Below are 15,428 nucleotides of genomic sequence, written 5' to 3' on the forward strand. Positions count from 1 at the left end.
GTTCTCATACCATTTGTTTTTCATCTGGCACATGATGCTGCTCGCTATATCAGTTATGCTGTCCCCACGGGAGTTTTACATTTTTGTGACCAGATGCATAAGGCTCCCCTATTTCTTCTTTTGTTTCCAAACATTGTAGCCCTTTGGTAGAGGCTTGTGAAGATGCCATTTATGTACCATGTATACAATCTCTGCTTATTATTTGTCTTGGCAGTGCTGAGTAGGCATATTTACTATCTTAATTGTTGTGTATGTTGTTATACCAAGCCAATTTGTATGTGTGAATCTTGCCTTAGCCGAATATATATGAGATCTCCTCAAATTACTAACTAATGTATGGTTTCATGTGGTCATATATTTAGCAAAATTTCTATCATTCATTGTACAAATAAATGGGCGCAGCAACCAGTGCCATCGATGATCTAGTACTACTACAAAATGCACGATGCCAACGACACATTAACAAGAGCATAGCTTTAATCCCTTAAAAGCCCCCCCCCCCCCCCCCCCTTCCCCCACCCCCGATACACAGGATGTGGGGAAAAAGCGATCCATTCAGATACCGTAAAAATGACCCGTATGGGCGGCCCGTAAACCGCCCGCGTTTTCGCTATATATACGGGAGCGACCACGATTTTAGGATTCGCATCCTGTATTTCACCTTTCCCCCTCTGCCGCAAATCATTCCCTCTGGCGAGAAATCCCTTTGCCTCCGGCTGCACTTTGCCACGCGTACATGCACACCACTCCCGCCCCGATGTCGAGCGTTGGACTCGAGAGGGGCGACTGAGGAGGGCGAGGGCACTGCGGCGAGCTGCCGCGCAAGCGCTGCCATGACGACAAGGCCGGGAGCTTCTCCCTTCGCCCGCCGATGGAGGAGTGGCGCGGTTCTGCGTATCCTGTAAACAAAAGTTGCGGTACAACATACACCAAGAAAGAACAGATCCCTCAAACACATATGGCATATTCAAACTAGCAGTTCGTGTCACATATTACATCATCGGAGTTCGACATACAAAAATGGAGTGCATAAACGAAATTAAACCATATCCACGCATCATCATCACCGAATTTCTTGATGACAAGGTGGTGCTCCATCGGCGAGTTGGAGAGCACGAAGACGAGGTCGTACTCCTCCTTCAATGTCAGCACCAGTGCCGCTGTAGCTTCATCTCCGGCGGCGGCGGCCTCCTTCGCGTCAAACCATGCGCGCTCTGCCGCCCAGAGACGCTTGAGCGCGGGGAAGAAGATACATGCCAGCCCGTCGAAGTTGGCCCACGCCCATGCTCCTACGCTACGGGAGAGGGCGTCGCGTTTCCGCGCCTGATCCTTGCACCACTCCTCCACCGACGGGCGGAGGAAGCAGCTCCTGGCCTCGTCGTCGTTGCGGCGCTCGCGAGGCGGATCGCTGCTGCGGCCGCCGAACCACCCTCGACCACCCCTTCTGCCACCCGCACACGACATCGTTACACGAGAAGGCTGCAACCGGCCATGGGGAAGCTGGATCCGTCGGTGGGCCGCGCTGGAACCGGCAATGACAGGAGCTGCGACAGGACGAGGCATGATACAACTGGGTAGTCGAAAGCTGCAACCGACAACCATATTTGCTGGAACCGTCAGTGGGGCATGCTACAACCGAGGCAGTCGAAACTAAGCGACCACCGCGCGCAAGCAATAGCTGGAATCAGCGACAAGAAAAGCTTCAACCAGCGGCGTATTTTTGCTACAATGGATATTGCGACAAATGCTACAAAAATTGATGACAGGCGTCCGAGCTGCATCCAGCATCATGTTTTGCTACAATGGGCATTTGTTTTTGCTGGAACCGTCAGTGAGCGGGGTGGGCGTCAGCGCTGCGGGAGCTGCATCCGATGTTGCAAATTGCTACAACCTGCATCGAGTTTTGCTAGAACCAGGACACCGTGCAACGAAAAAAGCATCAACCGTCGACAGAAAAAGCTTCAACCGTAGATGCAAAAGCTTCAACCACACAATTTCTGTTTTTTTGCCGGAATAAGCGCCAAATTGTTTGCATTTTTTGCTACCATTGGCATTTTGATTTGCTGGAACCGGCTCCATTTTTTGGTATTAAGGGCGGTTTTTGCGTTTGCTGGAACCATCTCTACTTTTGCTACCACGGCGAGCCATGGAGTCGCCGCCATTGTTTTTTGTTGGGGTGGAGGGGGGGAGGGGGAGGGTGGGTGGGCATCTCCGGTAAGCGGTGTGTCGGGTGGTAGGTGCGACATATGCCAACGGGTGGCTTATCATTGTGGGAGCCAGTAAGACGTCGCCGGTGCCTGAAAGCGGGATGAGGCGAAGACATGCACGCCGGCTAATCTTACCCAGCTTCGGGGCTCTCCGAGGAGATAACACCCCTACTGCTACTCTGCGGGGTCTCCGCATGATCACTAGATGAACGAGTGGCTACAAGATGCTCCTTGAGCTGCTTGGCGAGAGGAAGAAGAAGGGCACGGCTAGCTCTCCTCTCCTCTCTATGTGGTGTCTAATACTAGCTCAGATCAACCCTTTGCATGGGTGCCCCAGGGGGTTTATATAGGCTCACCCCGGGGGTACAATGGTAATCCGGCTAGGCGTGGGCCCCAGCTGTCTGTGTCTACGCACGCCGGCTTCTGCGCCGGCTGCTGGGGCCCGCCGGCTGGTGGGTCCCACCGGCTGCCGGTTCCTTGGTCGACAGGCAGGCCCCACTGTCCAGGGCCTTGTCGGTGGCTGGTTACTGTTGCCTCAACCTGGTGACGAGGGCTTCGCCGAGGTGGGCGTGGCTACAGTGCCGCCGCCCGGCGGGCGATCACTGTAGCCTCACCGCGTCTTGTCTCCTTAATGGGGCGTCTCCTTCGAGGGAGGGGGCAAGCCGGCTGCGGGGAGCCGGCCCCGTCTCGGGCCGACTGGAGGAGGCCTGGCCGCCTTCGGGTATCTTTCTGCCTGAAGGGGCCCACCGCCCGTGGGCCGCGCTGGCAGCCCATCGTGGGTGACATCAGGGTCAACATGGCAACAGTGTCGCGCCGGACGGGTCATGGCCACCCCGTACGGCGCACTGTGCCAGGCGTGCTCCGGGATTCAGGGGTAGCAGGCTTTATTGTAGCCACGCCCCGTCACATCGCCGTTATGTGGATGCAGACTTCGAGGGTACGATCTTGACCGCTTTGTGGGAGCCGGCCTCTTGAAGTCGGCCTTCTCGTGGCCGGCTTCTTGAAGCCGGCCCTCCCGCGGCTTTCTTCATGAGGACTAAAGCCGGGCCGCCTTCCGATAGTCGGCCTGGGAGGCAGCCGGCAGGGGGAAGGCGGCCCCACGTCTTGAATTCTTAAGGGCCGGATCGGCTCGTAATTTTTTCAGAAGGGCCCTGGGGAGCCGGCTAGGCTATCCGTGGGCATTTACTCCGACACGGTGCGCGGGAGGCTACTGTCGACGGCGAGAGGGACGAACGCGTGCTGCACGACGCGGAGGGGGGCAGCTCAAAAAAGACGACCAACGGCGAGGCATGCTGGCGAAATAGGGGGGAGGAGGAGGCCTCGGTCTTGCCCGATGCAAGCGAACGACACTATGATGGGACGAGAAAAGAAAAAAGACTATGATTTCTTGACGAAATTTCACAAGCACTCCAAACATTCTTTAAAGTTTGCCAAAAAAAATTCAAATTTTTTGAAGTTTTTTTTTTATTTTTACTGTTTTCATCATGAGCATTTGAGAAAGACACTTTCGTTGATGGGACTTTTTTTTTGGACGCTGCGCTCTCCGGATTTTATTCATTTCTTCCTCCGCCTTCAGTCTCCTCCTATCCACCTCTAGCCTTGCGCGCCCTGCCCACGCTCGCCGGCCATGCCGCCGCCACTCTCCTTCCTCCACCCACCTCCCAACCCGCCTGTCCTCCACCCCTCCCCCTTCCACCAGCGTGCCCCCCACCGCCTATCCCTCCGCGCCGATCCCCCATTCCGAGCGGCGACGGTGGCGGCGGCAGCGGCAGCGGCCGAGAACCCGTACTCGGCGGCGCCCACTGCGGCGGACGTCGAGATGTTCCGCGGCGGGGACGGCGTGTGGACGGCGCGGAGCCCGACGGTGGTGGTGCTGTGGGACCTCGACAACAAGCCCCCGCGCGGGCCGCCCTTCGAGGCGGCCACCTCCCTCCGCGAGGCGGCGTCCCTCCTCGGCCGCGTCGACTCCGTCTCCGCCTTCGCCAACCGCCACGCCTTCACCCACCTCCCCGCCTGGGTCTCCGCCGACCGCCGCGAGCGCCGCGCCCTCGACCGCGCCGAGCGCACGGGCGCCGCCGCCCCGCCCGTCCCCTACTCCTGCGCCGTCTGCGGCCGCCGCTTCCCCACCCGCCCCGACCTCGCCCGCCACTTCCGCCAGCTCCACGAGCGCGAGCGCAACAAGAAGCTCGGCCGCCTCCGCTCCCTCAAGGGCAAGAAGCGCCAGAAGTTCCGCGAGCGCTACATCTCCAACAACACCAAGTACCAGGACGCCGCGCGGGAGCTCCTCACCCCCAAGGTCGGCTACGGGCTCGATTCCGAGCTCCGCCGCGCCGGCGTCCATGTCCGCACTGTCCCGGACAAGCCGCAGGCTGCCGACCAGGCGCTCAAACGCCAGGTGAAGCACGCCATCGCCTGCGGCGTCGACTGGGTCGTGCTCGTCTCCGATGACTCCGACTTCACCGACACGGTGCGTAACGCACGCGCTGCCGCCCTGAGGATGGTTGTGGTTGGGGATGGGTGTCGCGCGCTCGGAAAGGTTGCTGATATTTGGCTGCCTTGGGACAGCGTGCAAAACGGGGAGGTTGATGAGGAGATGATGCGGAGTGGGAAGGTTCCAGAGTTTAGATATGAAGAGGACGATGAGCAAGATGATGACGAGTTCATAGTGGATTGGGATACGAATGAATTGGATGATGTTGTTGATGATATTGTTACAAGCAGGACTAAAGTGTTTGGTTCTACAACAATGTCTGCATTTGCCGAAGAGGACATTGTTGATGGTATATTGGGGCTTCGACATGAGGAGGATGACATGCTTTGGAGTAGCGACGACGAGGATGAGGATGGTTATCTGTGAGATTTACACGGATTGGCAGGTAACAATTGGATATGTGTGCGTATTTCTTTTGCTTTCGATGCATATACAATGATCAGTCAATCCTCTAGAAAACTACTGTAGGGTTAGTAACAAGATACTGTGGGTTGCGTGCATTTTGCTTCAGCCTTTGGCTATGATTGTACTGTGTGCCACAATCTTTGCAGATATGTATGATAATTGAGTTGAACAAATATTTCTTGTTTTTTTAGACCATTGTCAATAGAGTTTTCTTATTAATATATGCAGTGATTACACAGGTTCATACCAATATTCTTCTGAATGTTAGGACCAACATATGGCCAAGTAGTTAAGTCATTATCATCGATTCAGTCACACTGCTCAATTTCACGAACTTGGCAATATGGCAATTCTCAGACTTGCTAGGCGGCAGGTTTTGTGAGGCGCTACGAGGGAAGTCTCCATACTGCAATGATCAACTGATCAACAAGACAATACCACTGGCTTGTGTTCTTGAATTCTTGTCATCTCTACGTGCACTACTTCAGGATCCAAAGCTTGATTGCTTTCCTCAGTGCCGCTCTGCACACAAGTAACCAGTAATTTCAGTATCTCTTGTTTCTTCACTTCAGAGCCACTTCTGTTTGGTCTTGGATGATCATTCATCCACGTTAATAAAGAGAACATCATCACCCAACCTTCTTCAGGTGGTATCCATTTCTCTGGCAAGTAAGCCGTACCTGTAACTTAACCCCTCGCTAATCTGTTGACATGAACATCATAGCTTCAGCTGTCCTTTTTTGTCAGTTCCATAATGTCACCTCCATAAGCAACATTGCATGTTCACCACATTTTATATCATCACCATTGTTCAGCCTCTAAGTTTCCCTATGCAGTTGTTTCGAACCAATATCATCTGCTAGGCCTTTTGTTAGTTTTCTGTAGTTGGTATCCTTGATTTCTTTAACTATTTTACCAAATCTCTGTAGGATAAGCAGCATCTTGAATTATTAATACTAACCCAGATTGGGGCACTGAACTCCTGTTTTAATGTTCCTGTCCTGCCTATAAAGAATTTCCCATAAGGCCACCTCTTGAGAAAAATGAACAGGGGAAAATGTAGTGGGATGTTTGGGGCACTATAAGTCAACAAGGGTTGGTAACTCATTACTGGGGGAAACTTTGCACAAAGTTTCATTACGATTAATGGTGGCTTCAAGATTTCTTGTAGGCATCATAAGTCATTCAGTCTTATAGCTCTTCATTATCTGCATGCGGTCTTTTTCTTTTCCTCTCAGGTGCTCGTTTTGTCTGGTCCTTCAGTTTAATGTTTTTATTTAGCAGCCGTTATTATTGGCAAGAACCTATGGAATCTATGTTTGGGCTCATAACGGTTAGATTGTTTGGGCTCATAACACATTAAAATTTGCTCCTGCTATTCAGCTAGAGCCTTGAGCATTATACAAGGATGAACTGTAGGGGCAGCCCATTACCTTCTGGGTGGAATTGTCACAACATGGGCATCCTTGCTGATTTTTGGGCACACATACTTATCCTCGATTGGATAAGTGCTGTACTGGAAAGCAGGTTGGCAATATGTGTCCTGTTTGTGTTTTGGGGAAAATGGCTAACTTGAGGTACAAATTTTGCAGCATACTGGAACCCTTGGATCAGGGGCCTTTGGTTCAAGAAGTTACAAATTCCATTTGAGAAACAGTAGGTTCCTCTAATCGTTTATTTTCATGAAGTTTCAACTGCTATTTGAGAAATGGGAAACAGTAAGGCAGTGCCAAAACACCTATTGTAGAACTGTAACTCTGTCAAACCCGGAAACATGAAAAACAATTGTACTTTCATATCTGCTCAAGTCTTGTCCTATATGTATGAGGATTGTTTTGCTTGGATTGAATATAAATTTGAAACCAAATAGCCCTCATTTACAGGTGCGTTTAACCAGTATTTTTCTCCCTACCAATATCTTCTTGCTAATATAAGTAGTCCAGCAACAAACCAGGCCCAGTGACATTCTGTCATGTGTGTCTTATAGTGGTACCGGTGGTTGTACAGAAAAAAAAAATTTAGGCCATTAGATCCCGTTAAGAACTCTCACTCACTTATTTTGCTTTTCAGGATCCCAAAAGACCACTGAATTCAAATCAGCAGAACAGCTCTCGCCTGACATTCAAGATGCACTTTGGATAACAAACATGCCCCTAGGGCAGTAGCTGGAAGCGAAAGAGAGAACCTCATAGTTGGATAAAGTCTTAACCAGGACAGAAGTGCACCCTTGAGGCAGTCCGAAGGAACCAAGATGAGCGGACAGGCGCTCAGTTGCAAAGATGATACTTGAAGAGTGTCTGAAGGCTTGCAATGGCATGTCCTGCAAAGGGTGGGTGGCAATGTGGCATGGTCTGATGAAACATTGCTAAAATGTGGATAGACTGTCATGAATGTGTGCCTTGAAGATTAACCTGAAACTGTTAATGCCGTGGGTCAAAGACAAGCTGCCTGCCTGCCTGCCTGCTGTTTACAGACATGCTCTATGTTGTCTCTGTTCTTTCTGCATTATACACGTGCTGTAAGTTTCTGAGGAAAGATGTGCGTATATGCAGTTGCTTTTCTTTTCCAGGAGGTGCATGCAGTTGCTTGACTCAAGTGCGCACCTCTTTGTAGGGCCTAGTGACCAGTGGCTGTGCTCATGAGAACCGAGCAGGTTTGGGCAGCCTGAAGCAGCAGTGGAAAAAAAAGAAGGAAAATCATGATCTTCCAGGGGTTGATTGACTGTAGTTCCAGCCTTCCAGGGGGTCTTACCCATTAGGGCCACGGTGCAAGCAAAGCCTGGAACTGGAAGGCGTCACGCAGCGATACCGGCCAATCGCCAGTGGGACGATGGTTGCTAGTACCAGCGCCAAGAGAATGCGGCGTCCTGGGCAATGGAAATGATTAGTCCATTTTTCCAGATGTAGGAGAACACACACGACACAATAAGTAGTCGCTCGTGTCGCCCCACCCCGCGGGCAAACCTAGCCGCTGCACCAGCCTCATCCAGATCCGCCCACCTCCCCTTGCTGCCGCCGGGCTGGCGGTGCGGGGCCGCTTGGCCAAGGAGAGGCGCGGGGGCGCGGCGCACGCGAGGAGCAGGCGTGGTCGGCGCGCGCAGCGAGCGAGCGTCGGGACGCCAGGCGCGGCGGGCGTGGAGTGCAGGCGGCGGCGGGCGCGGCAAGCGGGCGCCGGGGCGCCAGGCGGGCGCGGCAAGCGGCAGGCCAGTACTGCCCGCTCGGGCGCCGTGGGGGTGCGGGGGCGTTGCGGTCGGCTTTGGCCAGATCTGGCCTCTGGCAACCTGTGGCTTGAGGGCTGGCTCGAGGAGGCACCAGGCGTCGTTGGAGAGTGGCTGCGTTTCGCGCCTAGTTCGGCAACGTGTGGTGGCTGCAACGGTGGTGTCAGGGATGACTGGTGGTTGTCTCTCCTTCAAGCGCGTCCACGCCCGACTCCTGGAGCTGTGGCGCCGTTCAGTTTGTCTTGTGCTACAAAAGGTTCGGGCAGGCCAGATCTAGCATGGATAGTCCTGTTCTTGCGTGCGGCGGTGCGAGCCACACAGTCTGGCCTGGATCCTGCCAAGTCCTGCGTGCGGTGGTGCGGATCGGCTATGTTTGGTTTCTCCCTCGACCTTTCATGTGCGCTGCGGTGCGGAGGATCGCCTAGGTCTGCGCACGGAGGTAGAGGATGGCCAGATCTGGCTTGGATCGCCCAAGGCCTGCGAGCGGCCGTGCGGACCGGTCGGGTTGGCGTGTGCTCGCCGAGTTCCTGCGTGCTGATTGACCAATTCGTCTCTAGTAGTGTTTGCTTTGGGCTCATGTTGCACTATGGCGCTGGTGGCCTCGGATCCTTGGATTGTTGGTGGAAGACTCGGCTCCGGATGAAAATCATGCATCGACTCTGTCGTTGCCGGCAGTAACGACGTCTACGGATGTCGTCTTCCTCCTTGGAGGTATCGCTGTGGAGCCGTTCCCTTTCTTCCCAATAGCGTGAGATCTCCGGGTGAAAACCTAAGATCGGGCAGTGCCAGATCGGGTGACGATGGAGTCCTCAGCTTCGTTTTCCTCCTTGGAGGCGTCACCTTGGTGATCCCGCCGAGGGGTTCTGATGGCGTTCGCGTTTCATGGTAGAGCTTGGGTTTGTGGTGCTGCTGACGGGTCCTTTTCTTTCTTTTCTTTTTGCGGTGCTTTCCTTCTCAGAGGACTCTTGTAACACCTTCTGATCAATGAATTTGGCAGTTCTCCTGCCAACATTCAAAAAAAAGGAGAACACACACCATGAACAGTACGAGAATCCAGCGCCTGACGGTGCACCTGGCATTTTTTATTTTTTGAATAAGACGGTGCACCTGATTTCCTTGCGGTACGGGAATACCTGGGAGTTGGGATGGGGACCTATTTCCTGATTTGGGCCTGTTTGATTCCAAATAAGTCATCAACTTATAAGTCGAAAAGTGAAAAAAGTGACTTATTTTGTCAAACAGACCCAACTTATAAATCATAAGTTGCTCCACCCCAACTTAAAACTTATAAGTCATCCCGTTTTGCATGGGTCTCACCATCTTTACATTAAAAAACAAAGTGGGAAGGTGTGGTCAGGTGATTTATAAGTTAGATGACAACCAAACAGACGTGACTTATAAGTCACTGGTTTTAAGTCACCTGACTTATAAGTCAGATGACTTATTGGAACCAAACATGCCCTAATGACCAGGAGCAACCTGAATGGTCCTTGCAGAACTTGTTGTAGGTAGCCATAGTGAGGTTATCGACCGACCGGGCAGCGAGTTCTGCGTGACGGAGAATTTAGGTTGGGTGGTACACCTGTGCACCCAGCCACGCCGTGGTTTCTCATGCCTCCTGCCGGCGTCACCGTGGGTCTACCTTGTCTATAGTTTTTTTATGTTTTTTAAGTTTTGTTAGGGTTTATTGAAGGAAATATGCCCTAGAGGCAATAATAAAGTTATTATTTATTTCATTATATCATGATAAATGTTTATTATTCATGCTAGAATTGTATTAACCGGAAACATAATACATGTGTGAACACATAGACAAATAGAGTGTCACTAGTATGCCTCTACTTGACTAGCTCGTTGATCAAAGATGGTTATGTTTCCTAACCATAGACATGAGTTGTCATTTGATTAACGGGATCACATCATTAGGAGAATGATGTGATTGACTTGACCCATTCCGTTAGCTTAGCACACGATCGTTTAGTTTGTTGCTACTGCTTTCTTCATGACTTATACATGTTCCTATGACTATGAGATTATGCAACTCCCGTTTACCGGAGGAACACTTTGTGTGCCACCAAATGTCACAAGTAACTGGGTGATTATAAAGGTGCTCTACAGGTGTCTCCAAAGGTACTTGTTGGGTTGGCGTATTTCGAGATTAGGATTTGTCACTCCGATTGTCGGAGAGGTATCTCTGGGCCCACTCAGTAATGCACATCACTATAAGCCTTGCAAGCATTACAACTAATGAGTTAGTTGCGGGATGATGTATTACGGAACGAGTAAAGAGACTTGCCAGTAACGAGATTGAACTAGGTATTGAGATACCGACGATCGAATCTCGGGCAAGTAACATACCGATGACAAAGGGAACAACGTATGTTGTTATACGGTTTGACCGATAAAGATCTTCGTAGAATATGTAGGAGCCAATATGAGCATCCAGGTTCCGCTATTGGTTATTGACTGGAGACGTGTCTCGGTCATGTCTACATAGTTCTCAAACCCGTAGGGTCCGCACGCTTAAAGTTCAATGACGGTTATATTATGAGTTTATGTGTTTTGATGTACCGAAGGAGTTCGGAGTCCCGGATGAGATCGGGGACATGACGAGGAGTCTCGAAATGGTCAAGATGTAAAGATCGATATATTGGACGACTATATTCGGACATCGGAAAGATTTCGAGTGATTCGGGTATTTTTGAGAGTACCGGGGAGTTACGGGAATTCGTATTGGGCCTTAATGGCCATACGGGAAAGGAGAGAAAGGCCTCAGAGGGTGGTCGCACCCCTCCCCATGGGCTGGTTCGAATTGGACTAGGGAGGGGGGCACCCCCTTCCTTCCTTCTCCTTTTCCCTTCCCTTTCCTTCCCTCCTACTCCTACTACTTGGAAGGGCTCCTAGTTCTACTAGGAAAGGGGAATCCTACTCCCGGTGGGAGTAGGACTCCCCTAGGGCGCGCCATAGAAAGGGTCGGCCCTCCCCCTCCTCCACTCCTTTATATACGCGGGCAGGGGCACCCCAAAGAGACGACAATTGATCTCTTGATCTCTTAGCTGTGTGCGGTGCCCCCCTCCATCATAATCTACCTCGATCATATCGTAGCGGTGCTTAGGTGAAGCCCTGCGTCGGTAGAACATCATCATCGTCACCACGCCGTCGTGCTGACGAAACTCTCCCTCAACACTCGGCTGGATCGGAGTTCGAGGGACGTCATCGAGTTGAACATGTGCAGAACTCGGAGGTGTCGTGCGTTCAGTACTTAATCGGCGGATCGTGAAGACGTACGACTAGATCATCAACCGCGTTGTAGCTAACGCTTCCGCTTTCGGTCTACGAGGGTACGTGGACAACACTCTTCCCCTCTCGTTGCTATGGCATCACCATGATCTTGCATGTGCGTAGAAATTTTTGAAATTACTATCTTCCTCCAATAGTGGTATCCGAGCCAGGTTTTATGCGTTGATGTAATATGCACGAGTAGAACACAGTGAGTTGTGGGCGATATAAGTCATACTACTTACCAGCATGTCACACTTTGGTTCGGCGGTATTGTTAGATGAAGCGGCCTGACCGACATTACGCGTACGCTTACGCGAGACTGGTTCTACCGCCGTGCTTATGCACACAGGTGGCTGCGGTGTCAGTTTCTCCAACTTTAATTGAACCGAGTGTGGCTATGCCCGGTCCTTGAAGGTTAAAACACACCAACTTGACAAACTATCATTGTGGTTTTGATGCGTAGGTAAGAATGGTTCTTGCTAGCCCGTAGCAGCCACGTAAAACTTGCAACAACAAAGTAGAGAATGTCTAACTTGTTTTTGCAGGGCATGTTGTGATGTGATATGGTCAAGACGTGATGAGATATAAGTTGTTGTATAAGATGATCATGTTTTGTTGAAGTTATCGACAACTGGCAGAAGCCTTATGGTTGTCTCTTTATTGCATAAGATGCAAGCACCAAATAATTGCTTTACTTTATCGCTATGCATAGCAATAGTTGCAAGAGCAATAGTTGTCGAGACGGCCATGTGGCGTCACATTGATATAGATCAAGATGATGGAGATCATGGTGTCATGCCGGTGACGATGGAGATCATGACAGTACTTTGGAGATGGAGATCAAAGGCGCAAGATGATCATGGCCATATCATGTCACATATTATGATTGCATATGATGTTTATCTTTTATGCATCTTATTTTGCTTAGTTCGACGGTAGCTTTATAAGATGATCGATCCCTTACTAAAATTTCAAGGTATAAGTGTTCTCCCTGAGTATGCACCATTGCCAAAGTTCGTTGTGCCCAGACACCACGTGATGATCGGGTGTGATAAGCTCTACGTCCATCTACAATGGGTGCAAGCCAGTTTTGCACACGCAGAATATTTAGGTTAAACTTGACGAACCTAGCATATGCAGATATGGCCTCGGAACACTGAGACCGAAAGGTCGAGCCTGAATCATATAGTAGATATGATCAACATAGTGATGTTCACCATTGAAAACTACTCCATTTCACGTGATGATCGGTTATGGTTTAGTTGATTTGGATCACGTGATCACTTACAAGATTAGAGGAATGCCTTTCTAAGTGGGAGTTCTTAAGTAATATGATTAATTGAACTTAAATTTATCATGAACTTAGTCTTGGTAGTATTAGCATATCTATGTTGTAGATCAATAGCTCGCGTTTAGCTCCCCTGTTTTATTTTTGATATGTTCCTAGAGAAAATTAAGTTGAAAAATGTTAGTAGCAATGATGCGGATTGGATCCGTGATCTGAGGATTATCCTCATTGCTGCACAGAAGAATTATGTCTTTGATGCACCGCTAGGTGACAAACCTATTGCAAGAGTAGATGCAGACGTTATGAACGTTTGGCTAACTCAATATGATGACTACTTGATAGTTTAGTGGACCATGCTTAACGGCTTATGTAACGCCCTCGATGCGGCTATATCTCCCACGTGTCGAAGCACGACTTAGAGGCATAACCGCATTGAAAGCAATGTCGCAAGTGAGGTAATCTTCACACAACCCATGTAATACATAAGGGAAAGAGATACATAGATGGCTTACAATCGCCATTTCACACAATTACATGAATAAAGCATTACATCAACCAGATACAATCAAGGTCCGACTACGGAACCCAAAATAAAAGAAGACTACCCCAAATGCTACACAGATCCCCGATCGTCCCGATTGGGCTCCACTACTGATCAACTGGAAACGGAACAACACAAAGAATGAGATCTTCATTGAGCTCCTCCTTGAGCTTGGTTGCGTCATCTACACTGTTCAACGGCACCTGCAAACTGGTTTTGGAAGTATCTGTGAGCCACGGGGACTCAGCAATCTCACACCCTCGCGATCAAGACTATTTAAGCTTATAGGTAAGGTAAATGTATGATGTGGAGCTGCAGCAAGCGACTAGCATATATGGTTGCTGAACATACGCAAATGAGAGCGAGAAGAGAAGGCAAAGCACGGTCGAGAATCTATGATCAAGAAGTGATCCTAGAACAACCTACGTCAAACATAACCCCAACACCGTGTTCACTTCCCGGACTCCGCCGAGAAGAGACCATCACGGTTACACACGTGGTTGGTGTATTTTAGTTAAGATCAACTTCAGGTTTTCTACAACCGGACATTAACAAATTCCCATCTGCCCATAACCGCGGGCACGGCTTTTGAAAGTTCAAATCCCTACAGGGGTGTCCCAACTTAGCCCATCACAAGCTCTCACGGTCAACGAAGGATATTCCTTCTAGCGGGAAGACCCGATCAGGCTCAGAATCCCGATTACAGGACATCCTCGACAATGGTAAAACAAGTCCAGCAAGACCACCCGATGCGCCGACATCCCGATAGGAGCTGCACATATCTCGTTCTCAGGGCAACACCGGATAAGCAATCCGTACAACTAAAACCAGCCCTCGAGTTTCCCCGAGGTGGCGCTGCAAGGGGCTCTAGTTTGGACCAACACTTAGACAAGCACTGGCCCGGGGGGTTTAAAATAAAGATGACCCTCGGGATGCGCGACTCCCAAGGGAAAAAAGGCTAGGTGGCGAATGGTAAAACCAAGGTTGGGCCTTGCTGGAGGAGTTTTATTCAAGGTGAATTGTCAAGGGGTTCCCATTATAACCCAACCGCGTAAGGAACGCAAAATTCGGGAACATAACACCGATATGACGGAAACTAGGGTGGCAAGAGTGGAACAAAACACTAGGCATAAGGCCGAGCCTTCCACCCTTTACCAAGTATATAGATGCATTAATTAGATAAGAGATATTGTGATATCCCAACAAGTAAACATGTTCCAACAAGGAACAACATCTCCATGTTCCAACAAGGAACAAACTTCAATCTTCACCTGCAACTAACAACGCTATAAGAGGGGCTGAGCAAAGTGGTAACATAGCCAAACAACGGTTTGCTAGGACAAGGTGGGTTAGAGGCTTGGTTCAACAATATGGGAGGCATGATAAGCAAGTGGTAGGTATCGTAGCATAGGCATAGCAAAAGAGCGAGCAACTAGCAAGCAAAGATAGAAGTGATTTTGAGGGTATGGTCATCTTGCCTAAGATCCCGCAAGGAAGAAGAGCGAGTCCATGAGGAAGACAAACGGACATAGTCGAACGGGTCCTCACAAACGCGACGTTATCGGAACCAACCCGAAGAAGCAACACCGGAAAGAAGCACACAACATAGTAAACAACCACCACATAAACATGGTATGATGCACAACCAAGTATGATGCATGTCCGGTTTAAAGAGGCATGGCATGGCAAAGTGCACAAACAAACCCTACAAATTAAGTGGGGCTCAACATGCAACTCCGTTGCATATTGACGAAACACCTCATCAATTATTTAGTTCTCTCTCGGTTATGTACTCACCAATATTAAATGTTGTTAAGCATGTCAAGAGATGAAACATAACAAAATTATACCATCTAAACAATTTAAATGGGGCCGGATATAATAAACAACAAACCAGGTAAATCCTCATATGCATTAGTAATTTAATGCAAACAACAATTTTAACCAAACTTGAAGTTGTTATCATGATGCGGATGACATGAGCAAGTTTTTATGCA

The 15,428-nt window shown here is 49.9% G+C and overlaps 1 protein-coding gene across 8 annotated transcripts; it reads left to right on the top strand.

Moving 5' to 3' along the window:
- The first annotated feature begins 3,753 nt into the window (after positions 1–3,753).
- LOC125518469 lies at positions 3,754–7,669 on the top strand. 8 transcript variants are annotated; one of them, XR_007288014.1, is made up of 4 exons: positions 3,755–5,083; positions 5,343–6,630; positions 6,696–6,759; positions 7,174–7,669. XR_007288014.1 is itself a non-coding variant. In XM_048683300.1 (2 exons), exon 1 carries the CDS (start codon positions 3,835–3,837, stop codon positions 5,062–5,064), a length of 1,230 nt encoding a protein of 409 aa, XP_048539257.1. In that variant the 5' UTR covers positions 3,754–3,834; the 3' UTR covers positions 5,065–5,083; positions 7,174–7,669. The 8 variants fall into 8 exon arrangements, 1 of the variants encoding a protein (XP_048539257.1); XR_007288017.1 differs by having other exon boundaries at positions 5,343–5,772; XR_007288018.1 differs by having other exon boundaries at positions 5,343–5,750.
- Positions 7,670–15,428: the final 7,759 nt, after the last annotated feature.

Source organism: Triticum urartu, chromosome 7 (genome assembly GCF_003073215.2).
Source record: "Triticum urartu cultivar G1812 chromosome 7, Tu2.1, whole genome shotgun sequence".
Lineage (NCBI taxonomy): Eukaryota > Viridiplantae > Streptophyta > Magnoliopsida > Poales > Poaceae > Triticum > Triticum urartu.

What these genes read in the sequence shown, in the direction of transcription:
- LOC125518469 (XM_048683300.1), top strand. Translation starts at nt 3,835, where the DNA reads ATGCCGCCGCCACTCTCCTTCCTCCACCCACCTCCCAACCCGCCTGTC.